Here is a 26,558-nt window from a genome sequence, read left to right as displayed (position 1 = left end):
GATCACATTTTTAACTAAAGAAAGATGCTTTTAATCAACAGTTGTCAATAACAGATGCATTGACAACTGGAGACATCTTGTCCACATAGTTGATCATTCGGCCAACATTTTACAACATTTGGAGTTTCAGAGAGTTCTTAGACTTCTTAAAACCCATCCATATACTCATAGTTAAGAATTCTTGCTCTAGTAAAAGTATGATGATTTAAGGAATATTGCAGCTACTTGAGGGAAAAGAATTCATGTATGTTGGAGCTGGGAGATAATCATTAATCTGGAAACTGTCCCTTCAAAGGGAAGGTTGTTTTGCTTCATTTTTAAAGGGAAGAAGATAATGGATTTTGTTGTTGTTTATTTTTACAATGGTTTACATATTCCGATTTCTAACTCTAGTAGCTTTTTTTTTTTTAAGGAATATTTATTTATTTATTAGTCTGCACAGAATCTTCGTTGTGGCAAATGGGATCTAATTCCCTGACCAGGGAAGTGTGAGAATGGGCAGGCTTTCCTGGTGGCTCAGACCGTAAAGAATCTGCCTACAGTGCAGGAGACCCTGGTTTGATCTGTGTTTCTGGAAGATCCTCTGGAGGAGGAAATGGCTTCCCACTCCAGTATTCTTGCCTAGAGAATCACATGGACAGAGGAGCCTGGTAGGCTACAGTCCATGGAGTCTCAAAGATTTGGATACAACTGAGCAACTAAGCACCTGAGAATCTGCAACTCTCAATTTGCCTCCTCTTTTTATAATTCTTCACCATATTTGCTTTGGCCAGGTCACCCTTGAGTGTTATATAGGTGGTTAAGAAAACTTGACTCATCTACCCAGTGCTTCTGAAATTCATGAATATTCTCCCCCGCTACCACCCTACCCCAGATGACTTTTCTCTTGGTTTTGCCACCAGCTGGTAAAACAAAAGCTAGAACTTCAAATGTGTGATCTACGATAATTTGTTACATATTTCATTATCACCTTGGGCAGAGAAAGTGACACCAGAAAAATTAGGTGTGGAAATGACTGGAAATAAATTTTTTGTAACCAGTTTTAAGTGAGCATTCAGATGTACTTTGGTAAAAAGTGAATTTTGCCTTTTCTTTGAGTGAAAAAATGTTAATGCAGTAAAAATGTCTCAGATCTTTGATCTAATGCCTTTAGAATACCTTTTAATTAGATTATAGTTGTAAAAATTACTGGAGAAGAAGGTTCGTTGTTGTGAAGTCAGTAGTAGTGGTGTTAGTCACTAAGTTGTGTCCAGCTCTTTGTGACCCCATGGACTGTGGTCCACCAGGCTCCTCTGTCCATGAAATTCTCCAGGCAAGAATACTGGAGTGGGTAGCCGTACCCTCCTCCAGGGGATCTTCCTGACCCAGAGATCAAGCCTGGGTCTCCTCCATTGCAGACAGACTCTTTACCATTTGAGCCACCTAGGAAGCCCATATGAAGTCAGTGAAAGTGAAAGTCACATCTGGCTCTTTTCGACCCCATGGACTGTAGCCTTCCAGGCTCCTCTGTCCATCGAATTCTGCAGGCAAGAATACTGGAGTTGGTAGCCATTCCATTCTCCAGGGGATCTTCCCAACCAGGGATTGAACCCAGGTCTTCCACATTGCAGGCAGATTTCTTTACTGTCTTGAGCCATCAGGGAAGCCCAAGACAACTGGAGTAAGTAGCCTATCCCTTCTCTAGGGGATCTTCCCAAACCAGGGACTCCTGCATTGCAGGCAGATTCTTTACCAGCTGAGCTACCAGGGAAGCCCCAGGTAACTTGAAATCAGTAGTTTGACATTAATGCCTAACAAAAGTGCAAAGGAAAACAGACTAAGTTAACTTTGAAAAACTATGGAACCTCTCATAGACTACCTAATCCGTGCTTCTCAAAGTATAGTTGGCTTGTTCGTTCCAGGCCATTTTGTTAGCTGTGTACAAGAAATCAAAAACTAAAATCAATAGTAAGCCTTCAGACACGACTGAAGTGACTTAGCAGCAGCAGACATCTTTATAGCCATTTGACATTGTTGTGGCATCAAGTATGGGATACCTTTGTGTTTTGTAAAATATTGGTCCACCACAGAGTAGAAGACAATTCTTTAAAGTGCTTCACCATGCAACATCACTTTCAGTCTACCTCAACCTTAAAAGAATCACTATCTTGATGCATAATACCATGGGTTAGCTTTGTCTCTTAAATATCTAGTCATGTGCATCTGGCTGCTTTCAATCAACACTGTCCCTATGGGATTCATCCCTATTGTAATGTGGAACAATTGTTTGTTCATTCTCATTAATGTAGCAGCCTTAGCAAGGTGTGTACTGTGGACCCCCAGGATTACTCTTTTAGGAATTTATTCTTCCCCTTTTGGTTTTCAGGCCTTCTTTGGGTATACAATGTAATTATTTTTTGAAATCCATGTGTTGGCTCAGATAATAAAGAATCTGCCTGCAATGCAGGAGACCTGGGTTTGATCCCTGGGTTGGCAGGATCCCCTGGAGAAGGAAATGGCAACCCACTCCAGTATTCTTACCTGGAGAATTCTATGGACAGAGGATCCTGGTAGGCTACAGTCCATGGCATCTCAGAGTCGGACCTGATTGAGTAACTATCACACACATTTTGTATTTTGTAGGAAAGTAACAATTTTCAAACTCTTTGGTCTCAGATCAAAAAGTATATCAATAAAAATGATCAACTAGAGAGATCTATCGGAAAAGGCAATGGCAGCCCACTCCAGTACTCTTGCCTGGAAAACCCCATGGATGGAGGAGCCTGGTGGGCTGCAGTCCATGGGGTCGCTACGAGTCAGACATGACTGAGCGACTTCACTTTCACTTTCCCTTTCATGCACTGGGGAAGGAAATGGCGACCCACTCCAGTGTTCTTGCCTGGAGAATCCCAGGGACGGGGGAGCCTGTTGGGCTGCCGTCTATGAGGTAGAACAGAGTTGGACACGACTGAAGCATCCTAGTAGCAGCAGCAGCAGCAGAGAGATCTATGAATTAGAAGAGATTAATTTTCTTCACCTCCAAAATCACTGCAGACGGTGACTGCAACCATGAAATTAAAAGATGCTTGCTTGCTCCTTGGAAGAAAATCTATGATAAACCTAGACAGCATATTAAAAAGCAGAGACATTACTTTGCCTACAAAGGTCTGTATAGTTAAAGCTATGGTTTTTCCAATAGTCATGTTTGGATGTGAGAGTTGGACCATAAAGAAGGCTGAGCACTGAAGAATTGATGCTTTCAAACTGTGATGTTGGAGATGACGAGAGTCCCTTGGACTTCACTGAGAAAAAAAAAACAGTCATTCCTAAAGGAAATCAACTCTTAGTATTTATTGGAAGGACTGATACTGAAGCTGAAACTTCAGTACTTTGGCCACCCGATGGGAAAAGCCAGCTCATTGGAAAAGACCCCGATGCTGGAAAAGAGAGAAGGCAGGAGGAGAAGGGGACGACAGAGGATGAGATGGTTGGATGACATCACTAACTCAGTGGATACGAGTTTGAGCAAGCTCTGGGAGATGGTGAAGAACAGGGAAGCCTGGTGTGCTGCAGTCCTTGGGGTCACAAAGAGTTGGACAGGACTGAACAATGACAAAATTTAAATTCAAAAAGGATAAATATAATATTCTTTTAGGTCCCCAAAATCAGCTGTATAAATATAGGAAAGAGACGTGGCAGTGTTTCACATGAAAGAGAGTCATATGGGTATTTTTTATCTCAAAGGCTATAATATTCAACAGTGTAAAAGCCACTAAAAATAAGTCAGTGCATTCTTAAGCTGCATTAAAGGGCATACAGTATCTGTATTATAAGACTGAATATTTCCACAACCTTCTGTACTTGTCACTCATTTATTCTAGTATTACTAGCCAGTCAGTTTTGGGGGGTAATTAGGCAGTAAAGGCTAGTATGGAAAATGCCACATGATAAGGGCTTTTAATAAAATAAAGCATACTAGGGAGACGGATAGAGATCGGCATTTGGAGAGGAGAGAGTTGCAGTATTACTGATAGTCAGCCTAAAAATTCTAAGGAGATCACTGACTCAGTGGACACGAGTTTGAGCAAACTTCAGGAGATGGTGACGGACAGGGAAGCCTGGTGTGCTGCAGTCCATGGGTCGTACAGAGTCGGACACGCCTGAGCAACTGAACAATAAATTGGGAGCTGGGCAGTGTTCTAGGCACTGGCACTCAGCAGTGGAAAAAGTGATGTTCAGGCAAAGCAGTAAAGGTCATCTGAGATCAAAAACTGTTGGACTACAGTTTCTTCTCAGAGGTATAATAGGAGGTATTCTTGTATTGTGTAATAGGTAGAACCCTTTAGGACTTCTAACTCTAGGTTTCTGTGATTCTCTAATGATCTGATAAACTGAATCAGACTCAAAGTATTCTTCAGAGCCTTCTGTCTCTGTTTATTTTTTTAAATTATATTGAGATATAATTCAAGTACCATATGATTCATCTACTTAAAGTGTACAGTTCACCCAATCAGTCAGTTCAGTTGCTCAGTTGTGTTCGACTTTTTGCAGCACCCCATGGACTGCAGCATGCCAGGCCTGCCTGTCCTTCACCAACTCCCAGAGTCCACCCAAACCCATGTCCATTGAGTCAGTGATGCCATCCAGCCATCACATCCTCTGTCATCCCCTTCTCCTCCTGCCCCCAATCTTTCCCAGCATCAGGGTCTTCTCAAATGAGTCAGGTCTTCACATCAGGTGGCCAAAGTATTGGAGTTTCAGCTTCAGCAACAGCCCTTCCAATGAATATTCAGGACTGATTTCCTTTAGGATGGACTGGTTGGATGTCCTTGCAGTCCAAGGGACTCTCAAGAGTCTTCTCCAACACCACAGTTCAAAAGCATCAATTCTTCGGCACTCAGCTTTCTTTATAGTCCATCTCTCACATCCGTACATGACTATTGGAAAAACCATAGCCTTGACTAGATGGACCTTTGTTGGCAAAGTAATGTCTCTGCTTTTTAATATGCTATCTAGGTTGGTCATAGCTTTTCTTCCAAGGAGCAAGCGTCTTTTAATTTCATGGCTGCAGTCAACATCTGCAGTGATTTTGGAGCCCAGAAAAATAAAGTCTCTCACTGTTTCCCCATCTACTTCCCATGAAGTGATGGGACCAGATGCCATGATCTTCGTTTTCTGAATGTTGAGCTTTAAGCCAACTTTTTCACTCTCTTCTTTCACTTCCATCAAGAGGCTCTTTAGTTCTTCGCTTTCTGCCATAAGGGTGGTGTCATCTGCATATCCGAGGTTATTGACATTTCTCCCGGCAATCTTGATTCCAGCTTGTGCCTCACAGTTCACTAGTCTTGAGTGTATTTATAGATGTGTGCAGCCGTCAGCATAGTCAGTTTTAGAACATTCTCATCCCCTCAGAAGGAACCCTGTCGCCCTGTCGCCCTTTGGCCGCACCCTCACCCGTCGCCCTCCCCCAGCTCTGTGCACCGACCTGTATGTGTGGCCTTGTGCCGGTGCCACGCAGCCTTGACACCCTTTGCGTTGGAATACGTCTTCATTTTCTGAAGTGTGAGTCCTCTTACTTTATTCTTCTTTTGTAGGATTGTTTTTGGGTATTCTGGGTCCCCTGCAGTTGTAGGTGAATTTTAGAATCAGCTTGTCAGTTTTGACAAAGTTGACTGGAATTCTGATAGAGATTTTGTTGAATCTGTGAGTCAGCTTAGGGAGTATTGCCTGAGATCTTAATGTTAAATCTCCTTATCCATGGACATGGGATGATTTTTCATTTACTTAGATCTTTAATTCCTTTCAATAATATTTTGTAGTTCCAAAGTGTTTTATTCTTTTTGATGCTGTTGTGAATAAAATTATGTTCTTAACTTTATTTTTGGATTGTTTAATGTGAATGTATAAGAATATCATTCATTTTTAAATATTTGTTTTATATCCTTCAGTCTTGCTGAACTTGTTTATTCCAGTAGGTTTTTTTTTTTTTTTGGTAGCTTCATTTGGATTTTCTAACTATAAGACTATGTCATCTGTGAATAGTTTTATTTCTCCCTTACCAATATGGATGCAATTCATTTCTTTTTCTTACCCATTTTCCCCTGACTAGAATCTCCAGTACAGTATTGAAAAGAAGTTGTAAGAGGGGGCGTTCTTGTCTTGTTTCTGATCTTAATGGAAAAGCATCCAGTTGTCTAATAATGGGTATTAGACGAAGTGTGCTATTATTAGCTGTGGGCCTTCCATAGATAACCTTTATCAGATTAGGAAGTTCCTTTCCAGTTATTGAGCCTTTTTTTCATGAAATGATGTTGGACTTTGTCAAATGCTTTTTCTGCATCTATTAAGGTTATTATGATATTTTTGTTTTTTATTCTGTTGATGTAATGAATTACATTAATTGGTTTTTGGCTGTTAAACCAACCTCTCATCCTTGAGAAAAATACCACTTAGTCATGGTGCACAGATATTTTTAACATGTTGTTGGATTTAGTTTGCTAGTATTCTGTTGTGTCTTTTACATTCACATTTGTAAGAAATACTGATCTATAGTTTTCTTGTGATGTCTTTGTTTGGCTTGGTATCAACGTAGTATAGGTCTTATAAAACGAGTTAGAAAATTGTTCCTTCCCCTTCCATAAACCATCTGCACCTGGGTTTTCTTTGCATAAATTTTTGATTACTGATTCAGTTTCTTTACTTGTAATAGGTTTATCAGATTATTTGTTTCTTCTTGAGACAGTTTTAGTAATTTATGTCCTTTGAGGAATTTGTCTAATTTTGTAGTTTAGGTTATTGAGATTTTTTTCTTTTTTAATACAGACATTTACAGCTATAATTGCCTTCTTAGCACTACTTAAATTATAGTCCATAAGTATTTATTTCCCAAATTTGTCCTTGTTATTGATTTTTAGGGGCTTCCCAGGTGGTGCTAGTGGTAAAGAACTTATCTGCCAATGCAGGAGACCTAAGAGATGTAGGTTTGATCCTTAGGTAGGGAAGATCCCCTGGAGGAGGGCATGGCACCCGACTCCAGTATTCTTGCTTGGAGAATCCCATGGACAGAGGAGCCTGGTGAGCTACAGTCCATAGAATCTCAAAGAGTCAAACACAACTGAAGTGACTTAGCACACATGCACACATTGATTTCTAATTTCATTCTGTTGTAGTTGGAGAAGATGATGTATTGCTTCTATCCTTTTAACTTATCGAGGTTTGTTTCATGGCCTAGCATATGATTTCTCCTGATATTCTGTTGTTAGGTGGGGTGTTCTGTGGATGTCTGTCAGGTCTAGTTGGTTTAAGTGTTGTACAAGTCTTCTGCTTCCTTGTTGACCTTCTGTCTAGTTCTATCCTTTATTGAAAGTGGGACATTCTTACTGTCCGTTTCTCTGTTTGTTTTGGTTTCATGTATTTTGATGCTCTGTTAGGAGTGTGTGTGTGTGTGTGTGTGTGTGTTTATGTGCACACACGCATGCATGTGCACTCAGTCACTCGGTCTTGTCCAACTGTTTGTGGCCCTATGGACTGTAGTGCACCTACAGAGAAGTGACAGGCTTCTCGGTCCATGAGATTTTCCAAGCAAGAATACTGGCGTGGGTGCCATTTCCTTCTCCAGGGGATCTTCCTGACCCCGAGATTGAACCCTGTTCTCTTGAGTCTCCTACATTGTCAGGAGGATGCTTTACCACTGCACCACCTGAGTATAATTGTTCTATCTCTTTGTTGTTCAGTCACTCAGTCATGTCCAACTCTCTGCAACCCATGGACTGCAGCATGAAGTCCATGTTATATCTCTAGTAACATTTTTTGTTATAAAATCTCATATGAGTATAGCCATTCTAGCTTTTCCATAGTTGGTGTTTCATGATACATTTTTGCCCGGTTCTTTTATTTGTGATTTTGAATCTAAGGTCTGTCTCAAGACTTCCCTGGTGGTCCAGTGGTTAAGACATAGTCTTTCCACTGGAAGGGGCACAAATCTGATCCCTGTTCAGGGAGCTAAGATAGTGCATGCTGTACAGCACAGCCAAAATAATCATAATAAAATTATTTTTATTATTTTATTTAATATCTGTCTCCTGTAAAAGGACTATTGTTGGATCATGTTGTTTTAATCCAACCTGACAATGTTATGACTAATTGGATTGTTAATCCATTCACATATGTTATTGATATAGTTTGATTTATGTCTGCATTTGCTTTTTGTTTTCTGTCTTGTGTCTTTTTTGCCCCTCTGTTTTTCTTCCTTTCTGTTTTCTTTTGTACTGAGTGAATATTTTCTAATGTAGTATTTTGGTTTTATTACTTCATTATTTTTGAGGGTTTTTTAAAGTGATTGCTCTAGGATCTAACCATATACATCTTAAGTTTTCAGAATCAGCTTCAGATTTAGACAGGCTTAATTCTTGTACTATATATAGAAATAATACTTCAATACTCCCCCCTTTTATGGTATTACTGTTATACATATAACATCTGCTAATGTCACAAGCCTAACAGTACATTTTAGAATCATTACTGTCTGCTGTCATCTTCTCAGTCTGTAACACCTTCGCTCTTACATAGCTCCTTTGTGCTATTAATACCACATATGATATGCATGGATTACATTTCTATATGCTATAGGCCCAATAATATGTTTTATGCATATTATTTTACACCATTACTTTTTCCATCAGCCAAGAGAAAAAAGAAAATTAGGCATTTATATTGTCTTTTATAATTACACAGTTATATTACTAGTACTCTTTGTGGATATCAATTTAAATTACCATCTGAGGTCACTTTCTTTTAACCTAAAGAATTTCCTTTATTTATTCTAAAGTGGATCTGTTAACAGTAAATTCTTTCAGTTTTTGCTTATCTAGGATGCTGTTTCACCTTTGTCTCTGAATAACAGCTTTATTGAATAACGGGCTCTTGGTCCACAGCTTTTTCTTTGAGGACTGTGATTATGTTATTCCATGGCCTTCCTGTCCTCCATGGTTTCTGCTAAATTAGCCTTTTATTGTATTGGGCTTCCATTATAAGTGACACATTGTCTTTCTTTTGCTACTATTAAAAGGTAAACCGAGGCATATTAAAAATTTTAAGAGTCTATTTGAGCAAAAATTGACTTGAATTTGGCAGCACCAAACTGGAAGTGGTGAGGAGCCCTCTAGAGGAAAGACTTCCATGGAAGAGGCAGAGCAAACAAGGAGTTACTTGATTGGCTATAGCATAAGAATTTGCTTTACTTGGAAAGTCCTAGTTGGCTCTGTGTGATTAGTTGTGCTTGGGTTTTAATCTCTTAATGTTGAGAGACTTATTGGCTTAGGGTTTAGTTTGATTCTAAGGCACTAAAGCCACCTCAGTCTAATGGCCTCTCTGTTTATTTATTTTAATGATACCTTCCATATTTTCTCCTTGTCTTTGACTTTTAGCATTTTTTTATGGTGTGTGTTTTAGGTCTTATTAGATTAATCCTACTTGGAGTTTGAGATTCTTGGGTATGTAGGTTATTGTTTTTCAATAACCTTGGAAAGTTTTTAGCTACTATTTCTTTAAAGACTTTTTCCCCTCCTTTCCTCTCCTGATACTCCCATTTCATGTAATTTATGGATTTCATGATGTCCTACATTTCTCTGAGGTTATGGTTTTTTCCCCTTCATTCCTTTTCTCTCTGATGTCAGCTTACATACTATCAATCACTGTATCTTCAAATTCACTAGTTCTGTCTTATGCCAATTCAGATCTTCTCTTGAGCCCTTCTAGTAATTTTTTAAAAACTTTTAGTTCTGTGAATGTATGGTTCTGTGAATGTATAATGTAAAATTTTAGTTCTGCGAATGTATAATGGCTACTTTGGAATCGTTTCCCATAAATTCAATGTTTGGTCACTCTCACAGGTAGTTTCATGGCTTTTTTCATGATGTATACATGGGTCGTACTGCCGTACTTGCCTGCTCCTTCACATGCCTTGAAATACTTTGTTAGAAGCTGAATATATTAGATTATATATTATAGCAGCTCTGGTCCGCCACCCTTTCACTGATGATGAAGGCTTGTTATTTTGTTTGTTTATTTGTTTAGTAACTGGCTGGATTCTTTTAGTGAAGTAGCCTAAGGCCTTCTCAGAATGCCTTTCCTGTTTGGAACCACCATGCCTTGAGGACTAGGAAAAGAGTTTTCAAGGTCCCAGTATTTATTCTAAGGGAGCCAGGCCCAGGGTAGAGCTTCTGATCCACTTTCCTGTGCCTGAGCTTCAGCACTGGGGATCTGGGGGCCGGAAGAGCAATATACAGGTCCACGCAGCCCTTCCCAGAAAGAGTCCTCTGTGCAGGAGCTGGGGAGGGAGGGAGCCCTGTGTTCTGACTGCAGCAGGCCAGTGTGGAGTCTCTGCCTTGCTGAGTGGAGAGGGGGAAAGGAACGAGCCATTTCCCACAGACTCCTGCCTCTCTTACTGAATTTTCATACTTTAATTCTTTTTTATTTTTGTTTTGAAGACCGTTTCTAGAGGCTTCCAGTGGTTGGGAGTTTATGGTATAGTATTGACCAGTTGCATTGGGAAGTGGGTCAGTGGAACTCCTCATTCTGGAAGTCAGTCTCCTATATGCTGCTTCGTGATTTTAACATCTTTCTTTTGAGAAGGGTGGATGAACTTTAAGAACCCTTCAAATCAGCAGATGACAATGCTTTTTACTTCAGTCTTACAGACTTGGGATGTAGAAATTCATGTTTTAATCAGAGTTAAGTGTAAGTAAGTAAGTGTTAGTCGCTCAGTCGTGCCTGACTCTTTGTGACTCATGGACTGCAGCCCACCAGGCTCCTCTGTCCGTGAGATTTTCCAGGCAAGGATACTGGAGGGGGTTGCCATTTCCTTCTCCAGGGGATCTTCCCAACCCAGGGATTGAACCCGGGTTTCCTGCACTGCAGGCAGATTCTTTACCAACTGAGCTACAAGGGAAGCCTAAGGATTATGTAAATCTGTATAAAGAAGACCCAAGGATAAAAGAGAACTTAATCTTCAAATTGGTGTATTTTCTATGAAACTCACATTAGTAATAAATTATACAGCCATACCTCAAAGATACTGGATTCAGTTCCAAACCACCCGAATAAAACAAATACTGCAATAAAGCAAGTCACACAGATATTTTGGTTTCCCAACACATAGAAAAATTATGTTTATGTTTTTACTATACTGTTGTCTGTTAAGTGTGAAATAGCATTGTGCTTAAAAAACAGTGTATACAATGGAATAATTTACTCAGTTATAAAAAAGAACACATTTGAGTCAGCTTTAATGAGGTGGATGAAACGAGCCTATTATACTGAGTGAAGTAAGTCAGAAAGAAAAATACCAATACAGTACATTAATGCATATATATCATATTTAGAAAGATGATAATGACAACCCTATATGCAAGACAGCAAAAGAGACACAGATATAAAGAACAGACTTTTGGACTCTGTGGGACAAGGTGAGGGTTGGATGATTTGAGAGAATAGCTTTGAAACATGTATATTACCATATGTGAAACAGATGACCAGTCCAAGGTCGATGCATGAAACAGGGCACTCAAAGCTGGTGCACCGGGACAACCCAGAGGGATGGGATGGGGAGGGAGCTGGGAGGGGGGGTTGGGACGGGGAAACACATGTACACCTGTGGCTGATTGAATATATGGCAAAAACCACCACAATAAAGTAATTAGCCTCCAATTAAATAAGTAAATTGTAAAAAATAGTGTATATACGTACTGTAATTAAAAAATAAACCTGCTATAAAAATGGCACCAATAGACTTACTTGACACAGGGTTGCCACAGACCTTCAATTTGTAAAAACTCAGTATCTGCAAAGTGCAATAAAGCAAAGTCTGATCAATCAAGGCCTACCTGTACCTAACCTGGCAGCAGTTGCTAGTTGTAGACTATTTGCTTATTTTCTCTTGCGCTGGTTAGGATTTTTTTTACCCAGATGTTTTTCAGATGTTTCTTTCTAGAGATGTTTATCCACTCCTAACACATTTGTTTGTTCTATTTTCTGTCTCTCTGGAGTGATTTTACTTTAGTGAAACTGGTCCTTGATGCAAGAAGATAAGGGAATGGTGATTCACCACTTCCTTCTCCCCATCAGGGACACACGTCTCAAGTCCCTGCTGTGTACTCAGCGAGATCTAAGGCGTGATTTCTCTTCAAGATATTTATTATCTAATGAGTAGATAAGCATATATTAATATTTTAAAAGTAAACCACAAGGTGTGATTTTACAATCTTCCCAAGAAGGAAAGGGCTTCTCAGGTGGCACAGTGGTAAAGAACCCATCTGCTGATGCAGGAGATGAGAGATGCGAGTTCGATCCCTGGGTTGGGAGGATCCCCTAGAGGAAGGCATGGCAACCCACTCCAGTATTCTTGCCTGGGGAATCCCATGGACTGAGGAGAAAGGTGGGCTATTGTCCATAGGGTCAGTCTCCAAGTGACTTAGCACACTCAAGAAGGAAGAGGACCCAGGATGGGGTTACAGGCTTGAAGAAAGTAGAAAGGGTTTACAACAACCAAATGTTTAACATGGTAGAAATTTAATAAACAAATAATTATGTAACCAAAGTGAGAGACAGCATGGTATGGTAACCTTCCTGGGAGTCCTGACCCTACCTCATTTTAACTCTGTGGCGAGGGTTGGGCAGGTAACTAAACTTCTTTGTGATTCAGTCTCTTTAGGTAAGGAAAATAAGAACTGAGCAACTGCAAAGGATAGTTGGATGAGCCAAATGAAATAATACATTGGAATAATGCCTAATTACTATCCTCATCACCATGGTCTTCATCACAGGTTTTCTGAGCCCCAGTGATTTTTGGATAGTATTAATTGGTAGTGTCATCAGACTTCATGGAGGTCAACATATCTCTAGTGTTTAATAAAATTTTAAAAACTTAAATATACCTGCATAAAAGTACACAGCTCATTAAATATACAGCTCAATGCATTATCATGAAGTGAATCCATTTACGTAGCCAGTACCCAGATTATGACAGAAAACAACAAAATTCTGTAAAGCAGTTATCCTTCAATTAAAAAATACATTAATGAAAAAAAAATAAAATTGCACAAAGCTTTCTCCTTATGTACATTTCCGGTCATTCCCCACTCACCAAAGATGACCACTGTTTTAGTTTTTATTGCCATAGATAAGCTTTGCCTGTTCTTGAACTTTATATATATATATATATATATATATATATCGTCTAAGCGTATAGTCTTCTATGCTTTGCCTTTTCTCATTTTATTATCTTTGTGAAATTCATTCATGCAGCAGTGAATCCTGTAGTAATTCATTGATTCTTTTTGCTGCATAGTATTTCATTACATGAATGCTGCTACTGCTGAGTCGCTTCAGTCGTGTCCAACTCTGTGCAACCCCATAGACGGCAGCCCACCAGGCTCCGCCGTCCCTGGGATTCTCCAGGCAAGAACACTGGAGTGGGTTGCCATTTCCTTCTCCAATGCATGAAAGTGAAAAGTGAAAGTGAAGTCGCTTAGTTGTGTCCTACTCTTCGCGACCCCAGCCTACCAGGCTCTTCCGTCTATGGGATTTTCCAGGCAAGAGTACTGGAATGGGGTGCCAGTGCCTTCTCCATCATTACATGATGAATATCCTGCCGTTTATCCATTTTTTCTTTGCAGTTTCTTTTCTCTCTTTTGTTACCTGACTTTTGGGAACATCCTATACTCTTTTGTTCTAGATATGAGTCCACTGTATTACATATATCTTTTCTCTTTGGCTTGTTTTTGCCCACCTTAACTGATGTTCATTCATTAATAGAAATTTTTAATACTGTTACAGATCAGTTATAGTTGAAACTTTACCTTTATAATTATTGCTTTTATTGTTTAGGAAATTTTTGCTTGTCTCAAAGTCATGAAGTCAATTTCTGCAAACGTTATTATCTTACCTAGTTACATCTTAGAATGGGATTTTGTATATGGTATGAGATAAGGGTAAAGTTTCAGTTATTTTTATATAGATAACCAAGTGGTCTGGTACTATTTGTTGGAATTATTTCTCTATTTCCTTTCATCTTCCCTTGATTAATTTCTTGTGCCAATCTCCATGATGTTTTAATTATCTAGCCTTATAACAAATCCTCATTTCTGGTATATAAACTCTCTATATATTTTGTTGTTTAAGATTTGTGAGGGGTGGGCTATGTTTGGCCCTTTACATTTTAATGTAAGTTAGGAACTGCCTCATCAGTTTGCATATGCACGTTCACAATTCACACACAAACCTCCTAGGATATGATTCAGTTCAGTTCAGTCGCTCAGTCGTGTCCGACTCTTTGCGACCCCATGAATCACAGCACTCCAGGCTTCCCTGTCCATCACCAACTCCCGGAGTTCACTCAGACTCATGTCCATCGAGTCGGTGATGCCATCCAGCCATCTCATCCTCTGTCGTTCCCTTCACCTCCTGCCCCACAATTCCTCCCAGCATCAGAGTCTTTTCCAATGAGTCAACTCTTCACATGAGGTAGCCAAAGTATTAGAGTTTCACCTTTAGCATCAGTCCTTCCAAGGAACACCCAGGACTGATCTCCTTCAGAACGGACTGGTTGAATCTCCTTGCAGTCCAAGGGACTCTCAAGAGTCTTCTCCAACACCACAGTTCAAAAGCATCAATTCTTCGGCGCTCAGCTTTCTTCACAGTCCAACTCTCACATCCATACATGACCACTGGAAAAACCATAGCCTTGACTAGACGGAGCTTTGTTGGCAAAGTAATGTCTCTGCTTTTGAATATGCTATCTAGGTTGGTCATAACTTTCCTTCCAAGGAGTAAGCGTCTTTTAATTTCATGGCTGCAGTCACCATCTGCAGTAATTTTGGAGCCCCCCAAAATGAAATCTGACACTGTTTCCACTATTTCCCCATCTATTTCCCATGAAGTGATGGGACCAGATGCCATGATCTTAGTTTTGAGATCTTAGTTTTAAAGCTTGAATGTTGAGCTTTAGCCAACTTTTTCACTCTCCTCTTTCACTTTCAGCAAGAGGCTTTTTAGTTCTTCTTCACTTTCTGCCATAAGGGTGGTGTCATCTCATATCTGAGGTTATTGATATTTCTCCCGGCAATCTTGATTCCAGCTTATGCTTCTTCCAGCCCAGCGTTTCTCATGATGTACTCTGCATATAAGTTAAATAAGCAGGGTGACAATATATGATTGGGATCACTATAAATCTGTAAGTCAGTATGGAGCAAATTGACATCTTTACAATAGTGATTTTTCAAATCCATGAACAAGACATCCTTTCATTTATTTCAGTTCAGTTCAGTCACTCAGTCATGTCCGACTCTTTGTGACCCCATTGACTGCAGCACACCAGGCCTCCCTGTCCATCATCAACTCCCAGAGCTTATTGAAACTCATGTCCATCGAATCAGTGATGCCATCTGACCATCTCATCCTCTGTTGTCCCCTTTTCCTCCTGCCTTCAATCTTTCCCAGCATCAGGGCCTTTTCAAATGAGTCAGCTCTTCACATCAGGTGACCAAAGTATTGGATTCTCAGCTTCAGCATCAGTCCTTCCAATGAATATTCAGGGCTGATTTCCTTTAGGATGGACTGGTTGGATATCCTTGCAGTCCAAGGGACTCTCCAGAGTCTTCTCCAACACCACAGTTCAAAAGCATCAGTTCTTCGGCTTCAGCTTTCTTTATAGTCCAATTGTCACATCCATACATGACTACTAGAAAAACCATAGCTTTGACTAGATAGACCTTTGTTAGCAAAGTAATGTCTCTGCTTTTTAATATGCTGCCTAGGCTCGTCATAACTTTCCTTCCAAGGAGCAAGCGTCTTTTAATTTCATGGCTGCAATCACCATCTGCAGTGATTTTGGAGCCCGAGAAAATAAAATCTCTCACTGTTTCTACTGTTTCCCCATCTATTTGCCTTGAAGTGATGGGACCAGATGCCATGATCTTAGTTTTCTGAATGTTGAGCTTTAAGCCAACTTTTTCACTCTCCTCTTTCACTTTCATCAAGAGGCTCTTTAGGTCTTCTTTGCTTTCTGCCATAAGGGTGGTGTCATCTGCATATCTGAGGTTATTGATATTTTTCCCAGCAATCTTGATTCCAGTTTGTGCTTCATCCAGGCCAGCATTTCTCATGATGTACTCTTCATATAAGTTAAATAAGCAGGGTGACAATATACAGCCTTGATGAACTCCTTTCCTGATTTGGAACCATTCTGTTGTTTCATGTCCAGTTCTAACTGTTGTTTCCTGACCTGCATACAAATTTATCAAGAGGCAGGTCTGGTGGTCTGGTATTGCCATCTCTTTAAGAATTTTCCAGTTTGTTATGGTCCACACAATCAGAGGCTTTGGCATAGTCAATAAAGCAGAAGTAGATGTTTTTCTGGAACTCTGTTGCTTTTTCGATGATTCAGTGGATGTTAGCAGTTTGATCTCTGGCTCCTCTGCCTTCGCTAAATACAGCTTTAACATCTAGAAGTTCTCGGTTCACGTACTGTTGAAGCCTCACTTGGAGAATTTTGAGCATTACTTTGCTAGCGTGGGAGATGAGTGCAATTGTGCGGTAGTTTGAACATTCTTTGGCATTGCCTTTCTTTGGGATTGGAATGAACACTGACCTTTTCCAGTCCTGTGGCCACTACTGAGTTTTCCAAATGTGCTGGCATATTGAGTGCAGCACTTTCACAGCATCATTTTTTAGTATTGGAAATAGCTCAACTATAATTCCATCACCTCCACTATCTTTGTTTGTAGTGATGCTTCCTAAAGCCCACTTGATTTCACATTCCAGGATGTCTGGCTCTAGGTGAGTCATCATACCATCATGATTATTTGGGTCGTGAAGATCTTTTTTGTATAGTTCTTCTGTGTGTTCTTGCCACTTTTTCTTAATATCTTCTGCTTCTGTTAGGTCCATACCATTTCTGTCCTTTATTGTTCTCATCTTTGCATGAATTGTTCCCTTGGTATGTCTAATTTTCTTGAAGGGATCTTTAGTCTTTCCCATTCTGTTGTTTTCCTCTATTTCTTTGCACTGATCGCTGAGGAAGGCTTTCTTATCTATCCTTGCTATTCTTTGGAACTCTGCATTTAGAGGTTATAACTTTCCTTTTCTCCTTTGCCTTTCACTTCTCTTCTTTTCACAGCTATTTGTAAGGTGTCCTCAGACAACCAGTTTGCCTTTTTGCATTTCTTTGCTATGGGAATGGTCTTGCTCCCTGTCTCCTGTACAATGTCACGAACCTCCGTCCATAGTTCTTCAAGCACTCTGTCTATCAGATCTAATCCCTTGAGTCTATTTCTCACTTCCACTGTATAATTGTAAGGGATTTGATTTAGGTCATACCTGAACAGTGTGTTCGTTCTCTTGGCAAAACTCTATTAGCCTTTGCACTACTTCATTCTGTACTCCAAGGCCAAATTTGCCTGTTACTCCAGGTGTTTCTTGACTTCCTACTTTTGCCTTCTAGTCCCCTATAATGAAAAGGACATCTTTGTTGGGTGTTATTTAGGTTACTTTATTTCAATGAGATTTTTCAGTTTGTAGTTATGCATCATTTGTTAGATTTGTTCCTAGGTGTTGATTATTCAAATGCTATTATATATTGTGTTGTTTTAAAAGTGTACACTATATACTTATTTCTAGGACATAAAAATTTAATTTTTGTTTATATTGCTGTCATATCCACCATTTTGTTAGATTTAGTTATTAATTCTGTGATTTTGTCTTTAGAGCATTTTGATTTTTTTGCTTACTCCGTCATTCGATTTATGAAGAATGACAGTTTCTTTCTTTTTAGTCCTTTGGGGGAGGGGGTGGAGGGGGACGTTGATTATAACGGCCAGAAACTCCAATAAAGTGTTAAATAGAAATGATAGTAGATATCTTTTCCTTGTTGCTTATCTCAGAGCCAAAGGTTTCTGCATTTTACTACTAAGTATGATATTTGCTATATTTCTTTTGATAACTTCCTCTCACATAAAAGAAGTTTCCCTCTATTCTTAGCTTACTTAAAATTTTTATCGCGAGTGTACATTTTCTGCATTTGTTTAAGTGATTATACATGTATTCTTCCTTATGTTGATGTAATGAATTAAATTGATTAATTTTCTAATGTTAAAGCCAGTCTTGGATTTCTGATATAAACCTAACTTGGTTATGAATTTAGTCTGATTTGATAAGCTGATATTTGCTTTTGCATCTGTGTTTATCTTGTGATATATTTTTTATCAGAGTTTGTCTCAAAGAATGCTACTCATAAAAAGAATTAAAATGTTTTCTTTTTCTTCTATTTTTTTCAGAAAAATTTACTGATACACCTATCCTGGCCAGAATTCTTATCTGTGGGAAGGTTTTTAGTTACAGATTCAGTTTCTTAAATAGTTACAATTCTCTTGATTTTTCCATTTCTTCTTGTATCATTTTATCTTGATACATTATTTTTCTTAGAATTTATTTCATTTAAATTTTAAATGCATTGCTAGGAACTTGATTAGTTTTTCTCAGAAATCTAACCTTTGGCTTGGTTAATTATCTTGAATGCTAATTTCTATTGTGATATTTTCCTTGATGCTTAGGTAATTTACAAGTATATTGATTAATTTCCAAACATTGTAATTCCCTATCTGTATTACTGATTTTCAGTTTAATTCTACCATTGTTAATTCATGTATCGGTACTTCTCAAACTGTCTTGATAGAGGACTTGTTTTTTGTTTTCCCAATCTCTGTTGGGCTGGTAACTTTTGTAAAATATAACAAAAATGATTTTATTAGAAAATTGAAATAAAAAGACATACAAGATCTAAGCCCTAATTTTTCATCATTAGATTCTGCAGATGCACGGTATTATGTTTGGCTGTAGTATTTGCTGAACACTTGCTCTCAGTTTCTAAACCTAGTTTAGTTCAGTAACTCTCACTGTGGTTCAGTAACACCTGTACCCCAGCACTGATCCATGGAACTGAATTCAAGTAGCACTGCTTATTGTGATTTGAGTCTTTGAAGTTTGTTGAAACTTGCTTTAGAGCTCAGCACATGTTGACTTCAGTAAATGTTCTGTGTGCTGTTTAAAAGGAGGTCACTCTGCAGTTGTAGGGTGGAGTGCTTTCTGTATGTCATTTAGATCAAGTGTGTTCAGTATTTCTTTTTATCTAACCCTTCCATGGATTACTGAGAGAGGTATATTAAATCTCTCATTGATTATGGATTCATGTGTTTCCCCCTTTAGTTCTGTCCTTGTTTTTCTTATGTATCTTAAACCTATGTTATCAGTTCAGTTCGGTCACTCAGTCATGTCCGACTCTTTGCGACCCCATGAACCGCGGCACGCCAGGCCTCCCTGTCCATCACCAACTCCCGGAGTTCACTCAAACTCACGTCCATCGAGTCGGTGATGCTATCCAACCATCTCATCCTCTGTCGTCCCCTTCTCCTCCTGCCCCCAATCCCTTCTAGCAAGAGGGTCTTTTCAAATGAGTCAGCTCTTCGTATCAGGTGGCCGAAATATTGGGGTTTCAGCTTCAACATCAGTCCCTCCAGTGAACACCCAGGACTGATTTCCTTTAGGATGGACTGGTTGGATCTCCTTGCAGTCCAAGGGACTCTCAAGAGTCTTCTCCAACACCACAGTTCAAAATCATCAGTTCTTCGGCGCTCAGCTTTCTTTATATAGTCCAACTCTCACATGCATACATGACTACTGGATAAACCATAGCCTTGACTAGATGGACCTTTGTTGACAAAGTAATATCTCTGCTTTTTAATATGCTGTCTAGGTTGGTCATAACTTTCCTTCCAAGGAGTAAGCGTCTTTTAATTTCATGGCTGCAGTCACCATCTGCAGTGATCTTTGGAGCCCCCGAAAATAAAGTCAGCCACTGTTTCCACTGTTTCCCCATCTATTTGCCACGAAGTGATGGGACCAGATACCATGATCTTAGTTTTCTGAATATTGAGCTTTAAGCCGACTTTTTCACTCTCCTCTTTCACTTTCATCAAGAGGCTCTTTAGTTCTTCACTTTCTGCCATAAGGATGGTGTCATCTGCATATCATGTTATCAGATGTATTCAAATTTAAGATTGGCCCTTTTAACACTTTGAAATTTCTCCCTTTTATTGCTAGTGTTGGATTTTGCCTTAAAGTGTACTTCATCTGATAATTAACATACCAGTGCCAACTTTACTTTCATTGGTGTATGCCTTTTTATATTGCTTTAGAAAGATTGTCTCAAAGAAAAAAAAAAAGGTGGTATCTTGTAAACCAACATATAGTTTGCTGGTTAGTTTATTCATCAACCATATTGAGATATAATTTGCATACAATAAAATATATATTTAAATGCATGGTTTGATGAGATTTGACAAATACATACACCCATGTAACACTAGCATAATGAAGACATAGAACATTTCAAAGCTCAAAAGGTTCCTTGGTGTTCTTTCTCATTGCTAGTCTCTGCTCCATCTTGAGCAGTCACCATTCTACTTCTCTCACTGTAGATGTGTTTCATGCAAGTGAAATTGTGTCGTATGTACTATTTTGTGTCTGATTTCTTTGAAGACAAGAAGCAGTGCAGAATGTTGGACGGATCACAGCACATTTCCTTATCTCTAGGATCTTGACACTCAAGTCCTGGCTGACTTGGTAGACCTCCAGTGCCTTCATACTGCTGTGTTTGAATTGTATTGAAGTGTTCTAGTTGGTATCAGTGGGAGGGGTGGTCTAAAACCTAATAGTCCACGAAAGCCCAAAGCTGAAGAGCTCCAGTAGTCATATAGTGAAAGTACAAAGGTTCCGAGATCGAGTTTGAGGGTGAGTTTTCTAATTAAATGGAATCCAAGAAATCTGAACAGGACTGAAAGATTCAAAAGTGTATTTTTTCCGTTAAATAAAGGATATGTATCCTATATATTTTCTGTCAGTTGAGATTTAGTGCCAGAAACAAGGTGTTTTAAGCAGAAGAGCATTTAGTGCAGGAAATGAATGGTTATAAATTGTTGGGAGGTCTAAAGGAGTGAATTTTAGGCTTGGCTTGCAAAAATGGCTCCGCTGGTAATTACAGAGCTGCTCCGTCAGAGGAGCTCTCGTTGACTGCCTCAGGGACCACCGCTAGAGCTGTACAAAAAGCTTAGTTGTTGCCAGCACACCACCACGATCCCGCTTGCGAGCGGCAGTAAAAAGAGGCCCAGCAAGAAAGCCTTTCTCTTTTCTGCTTTCCAGATCTCACAGGAGTGCCTCCCACTGACAGATGCTAATTTGAACCAAGCACTGTTCAGTGCGAATATGTATGTGTGTGTGCATGCACGTGTGTTGGTTGCTCAGTCATGTCCAACTCTTTGCGACCCCGTGGACTGTGGCTCCTCTGTCCATGGAGTTCTCCAGGCAAGAATACTGGAGTGGGTTGCCATTCCCCTCTCCAGGGGATCTTCCCAACCCAGGGATCGAACCCAGGTCTCCTGCATTGCAGGTGGACTCTACCACTGAGCCACCAGGGAAGCCCCCAAAGGGAGTATAGCAATTGTAATTTTTGGCTTAGGAACTTTGCCCGGTTTTAGGAAGATAGAATAAGGGTAGAATGAGAACTGAACCCAGAGTTTCAGCGATGCACGTAAGTGAAAAGTCCAGTATCGCACTAAGAGGGTGAGGGGAATTCAGTGTTGTTCTGAGTAAACTGTCAGTCGTTTCCTCTAGCATTGCCATCAGTAAATATAATGTTTAATGAGACTTTCGATCTTCTGTGCTTTTTTTTTTCTTTCTACTAACTGAGCATATTATGGCCGATGATTGAAATATCCAGAATGCATTTCAATCAATCAAAGGTTATGTTTGAGTTCAATTAATATTTTAATATTTGTGGAGGGTATACAAGATGCCTGGCATTACCTTGGTAACTCTAAAAATGGAAACAGCTTATCACCAAGAGTGACATTACCTAATTCTGAGATCATTTTCAAAGATAATCCTGATATCAGTTTATTTCATAACCAAGCACATATGGAAACTTGTATCGGTTTCATTTCTGATTCTTACTGTGTATTCAAGGACACTCTGATATATTCGTTCCGTAAGTGCTTATAGCAATTCAGATCTTGATGTGAAAATGTCAGTGATCTCCTCAAGGGTGGAAAGCTAACTATAGCTCCTTGAGCGCCACCCTTCCTTTGCTGATTCATTTCCTGCTTCCTTTTTCCTTCTCAAATGGGTGGTGTGATATCAGTAAAAGGCCCGGATAAAGTCAGCACAGTGCACACGCCACTGCTGTCTAGATGTTTTTTGTGTGTGTGGTTTGTTGTGAGCCACTCAGGTCTTAAGATGTTTTCAACAGCTGTGGATCATTTGTACTCAAGGGGGAGAATAAAAAATAAAAAACAAACACAGAGAGACTGGTGAGCTGGACTGTTAGCTTGAGTGTTAAGCATGAAAGTGTTCAGGACTAGAAGTTAGAAGGTGTATGATGCTTAAATATTTTTAGTGTGACAGTTTGGGGCCAGTATTTTTATATGTAAGGGAGCTCCTGTTTGTCATTTATAACGATTCTGAATTTGAAATTCACCTCAGTTTTCCTCTTGCTCTTTATATTAGAAATAATTCATTGTGAAGAATTATGAAAACTGATTTCATTTTATTTAAGGCGCAGTGATGCTGTCTGTGCTCCCTAAGTATTCTAATGGCACTGTGTCAGAGAGCAGGGGGCATACCCTTTAACGTTATTTTTATTATCACTGATTTATTATCATATTATTTACTAATATTGACCAATATTAGTAAAATACTTTTAGAGCTGGGTAGTATATAGTTGCCTTTTTAACTTATTTTTATGAAAATGTATGGTTTGATAAAACTTTGAAGGCACCCTTGGATTGCTTCACCTCCTTCAGAAAGATAACTTCCTTCATAGAAGAATGTTCTTTCCTTAAAAACAAACAGAAAAAAATACATCTTGGAGAAGGACTGTTACTTTATTTACCTAACCATCCACTTCAGAAAATTCTCTGGTCAGATATTTGGCATTTGAAAGGTAATGTCTGACCAGTGAAGTGTTTGAGTGTGTTTTAAATTACTCCTGATCATAAGTTTATTTTTCTCAAGAGATTATCGTTGACTGTTAGGTATCTGTAGTGCTTCACTGAACGAGTTTAATTTATACTGTTGTGATTTCTAGAGAGCTTATAAAATAATTTGTCAGGGCATGAATGTGTGGGAAAATATCAGAGACGTCTAATTGAGTGTTTTTCTTTATTTGAGACTTTAAAAAATGTCAATAGTGAAGTGTCTTTTAATCCATTTTCTTTTCTTTGTCCTCTCAGGTGGATCTCCTTACTTAGCAACCAAAATTAATGAAGCAAAAGACTTGCTAGAAGCAACCACCAAACACTGATGGATGCTCAAGGACCACTCTGAAGGAGAAGAAGGGGGACCTTATAAAAGTTGTCCTGCAAATTAGTCTAAACCATGGCATTCACAATTTTCCTATGTGTACCGACCACAGCCATTTCTTCCATGTCTAAGCTATGTAATAATAAAAGATGAACAGTCTAGCTTTGTATTATCTTTCAAAGGAGCACATGGAAATTCTAGCACTGATCTTTCCCCCTCCTTTTCTTCCTCTCTCTGATAGTCATACATTTGAAGACTTCTATTACTAAGTTCCCCCAACCCCAGCCCCTGCAGCAGTATCATTATCAGTAAGAGTGTAGAATTTTTTGCTGCTTATATTTATGCTCGCATTATCCCTTGTTTCTTCAAAGGAATTTAGCACTCTGCCTACGTGAAGTGCTTTAAATGTTATGAGACGAAACCCTGACTGCCACCCCAGGAAAGTGAACTGAAGCTTGATGGAATTTACTAAAGGGTGTTTTGTAAAGCAGTGGTTAGGAAAGAACGCTGCTCTCCCAGAGATCCCACGGCTGTAGCATGAGAACTTGGAGAGCTGCTAAAATGATTAAAGGTTTACAGAATGAGCCCTGTGAGGAAAGCCTGGAAATTGCTGGGAGAAGTCTGAGGGATTCGTACTTAATTATATAGTCTTCTGGTGCTGTGTATTTATTCAATTATGCATTCTACAAATATTTATTTACCACCTGTAGCGGGTGAGGCACTGTAGGGGTCCTCAAGAGTTCCAGGTGTGAACCAGGCATGGATCCTGACCCAAAGGAACTTGAATTTAGAGGAAAGATAAACCACAGGAGTACTATTAGAGAGGCACAGATGATATGCAAAGAAGTGCAAAATAAAAGACTTTTATACTGGGCGTCAGGCGGGGCGCGTCATAGAATCAGTAGCGTAGAGCTGGGCTTTAAAAACAATGAGATATACCATATGATGGGTGAGTCAGAATTAGCAGAAATAGGGTATATTAGTTCATTGGAGTGCAGGGTTTCTCCAAAGCAACGGATGAACACACAGTCTGGAAGGGCTGGCCCTGTAATGTGCAGTGCATTCAATTACTTTTTTTCCCCCCCCTCAACACAGCCCCTGGTTATCATCACTTTTCTAAAAGGGAGAAAAGAGAGAGTCAGAATACCAGCGTTATTTTCTTGTACTCCTTTACAACGCTGGGTTCATCCCAAGTAAACAGAACTACTGCATTTCATCTATCTTAAAATGCTTTTGTAATCGTCTAGATGCATCTTTCATTTTATGACATCCTGTAGTTGGGAGTTCTCAGCATTGGTGATATTGACTCATTGAGCTGCTGATTCCTCCTTGTGGGGTGCTCTCCTGTGTATGGTAGGATGATTAGCAACATCCCTGCCTGTACCTACAAAAGGCCAGGAGCGCCCCCTCTGTTGTGACCACCGAAAATGTATCTAGATGTTGCCAAACGTTCCTTGGAGGGCAAAATTGCCCCAGGTAGAGAGCCACTGCTCTAAATGTTAACTGTGTTTTCCTTTGGTACATAAAATAATGGATGACCTGACTTAAAATTGATTCTTAGGGTCGCTAAAATACGGTTCTTGCTTTAAAATCCCCATGTGTGTCACGGTTTTTTTTGTGCTTTAGTATGTTTTCTGGGCCACTGCTACCCCTGTACCTTGAATGCCCTCCTGATACCCAGATCTCCACGTGTTCAAAGCCTGGGGATAGTTGAAGGCCAAGCTGAAAAGTCTGTCCCTCCTTTTCTGGTGCTTCCAGCAAAAGTAATCCCATGAATTGTCAGCTCTCAGCGAACAAGGACGGTATCTGTCTTGCTCACTGCTACATTGACACGCAATAAATATTCGTTAAATGAACGAATACAGTCCCGTAGCACTTGATTCTTCACATTTGGTACCTTGTGAAACAACTCTGTGTGTGACGTGACTTATTTCTTCTACAAAAGTACAGGAACCTTTAGAGCAAGAATCTTGTCATTTGTCTTTGTAACCTCCTTAAGAGTGGAGCACTTAGGACTTTGTAGACATCATAAAGTTGTAAGTACTAAAAAAAATGTTTTTTGAATACTATGCTTCAAAAAATGTTACCACTAGTTTTGAAAGTTATGTTATGCAATATTGGGGTACCCTCAGAACATACCTGTTAGTTGACATCATTTTCTAGTCCACACTGTGTTCATGAAAATTTAAGTCCCCAGCACTAGCTTGAAATGTCCTTCATTCTATTCTCATTTATCTGCTGAGTGTGTGCCCAAAAATCAGACACCTGGTTTTAAGTACTATCCTCCTATCACATAATCTGGGGCAATTAATCTGCAAGGCTTTAATTGCCTCATCTATAAAATAGAGAAAATAATAACCCTATCTAAAAAGGTCCGTCTAGTCAAGGCTATGGTTTTTCCATTGGTCATGTATGGATGTGAGAGTTGGACTGTGAAGAAGGCTGAGCGCCGAAGAATTGATGCTTTTGAATTGTGGTGTTGGAGAAGACTCTTGAGGGTCCCTTGGACTGCAAGGAGATCCAACCAGTCCATCCTAAAGGAGATCAGTCCTGGGTGTTCATTGGAGGGACTGATGCTGAAGCTGAAACTCCAATACTTTGGCCACCTCATGCAAAGAGCTGACTCATTGGAAAAGACCCTGATGCTGGGAGGGATTGGGGGCAGGAGGAGAAGGGGACGACAGAGAATGAGATGGCTGGATGGCATCACCGACTCAATGGACGTGAGTTTGGATAAGCTCCGGGAGTTGGTGCTGGACAGGGAGGCCTGGCATGCTGTGATTCATGGGGTTGCAAAGAGTCGGACACGACTGAGTGACTGAACTGAACTGAAAAAGGTTGTTATATGGAATAAGATTGTATAAATAAAGCATTTAGTCATATAGTAAATGCTCAAAAAATGCAATTATTGCTTCTTTCAGTATCCCCTCTGTGAGAATACCTTGAAATAAGGTTTGGTGTATGTTCCAGTAATCACTGATTGTACTCTTGAATTTTCCATTTAAGTAGTGCATGGTGGAGACAGTTCATCTCCACTCATGAAGCATCAACTGGAACTTTTGGCTTGGAGGTTAACTGGGGGTGTCGGCCTGGATCCTCCACACCCCTGTACAGAGGTGTTAATCGCATCACAGCAGCTGGGGTCTAAGAGACAGGAAGAGGAAGCTTCAAAC

The 26,558-nt window shown here is 39.6% G+C and overlaps 1 protein-coding gene across 1 annotated transcript in view; it reads left to right on the top strand.

The window, feature by feature from the left end:
• The window catches only part of DNAJC15 (DnaJ heat shock protein family (Hsp40) member C15), a 75,918-nt gene extending 52,374 nt beyond the window's left edge, over positions 1-23,544 (top strand). The window contains 1 exon segment of the mRNA XM_025263029.3: positions 23,316-23,544. Within this exon segment, the coding sequence (XP_025118814.2) occupies positions 23,316-23,386 (71 nt within the window). The 3' untranslated portion in view covers positions 23,387-23,544.
• Positions 23,545-26,558: the final 3,014 nt, after the last annotated feature.

Source organism: Bubalus bubalis, chromosome 13 (genome assembly GCF_019923935.1).
Source record: "Bubalus bubalis isolate 160015118507 breed Murrah chromosome 13, NDDB_SH_1, whole genome shotgun sequence".
Classification (NCBI taxonomy): Eukaryota; Metazoa; Chordata; class Mammalia; order Artiodactyla; family Bovidae; genus Bubalus; species Bubalus bubalis.
This window is presented reverse-complemented; position numbering and strand designations above follow the sequence as displayed.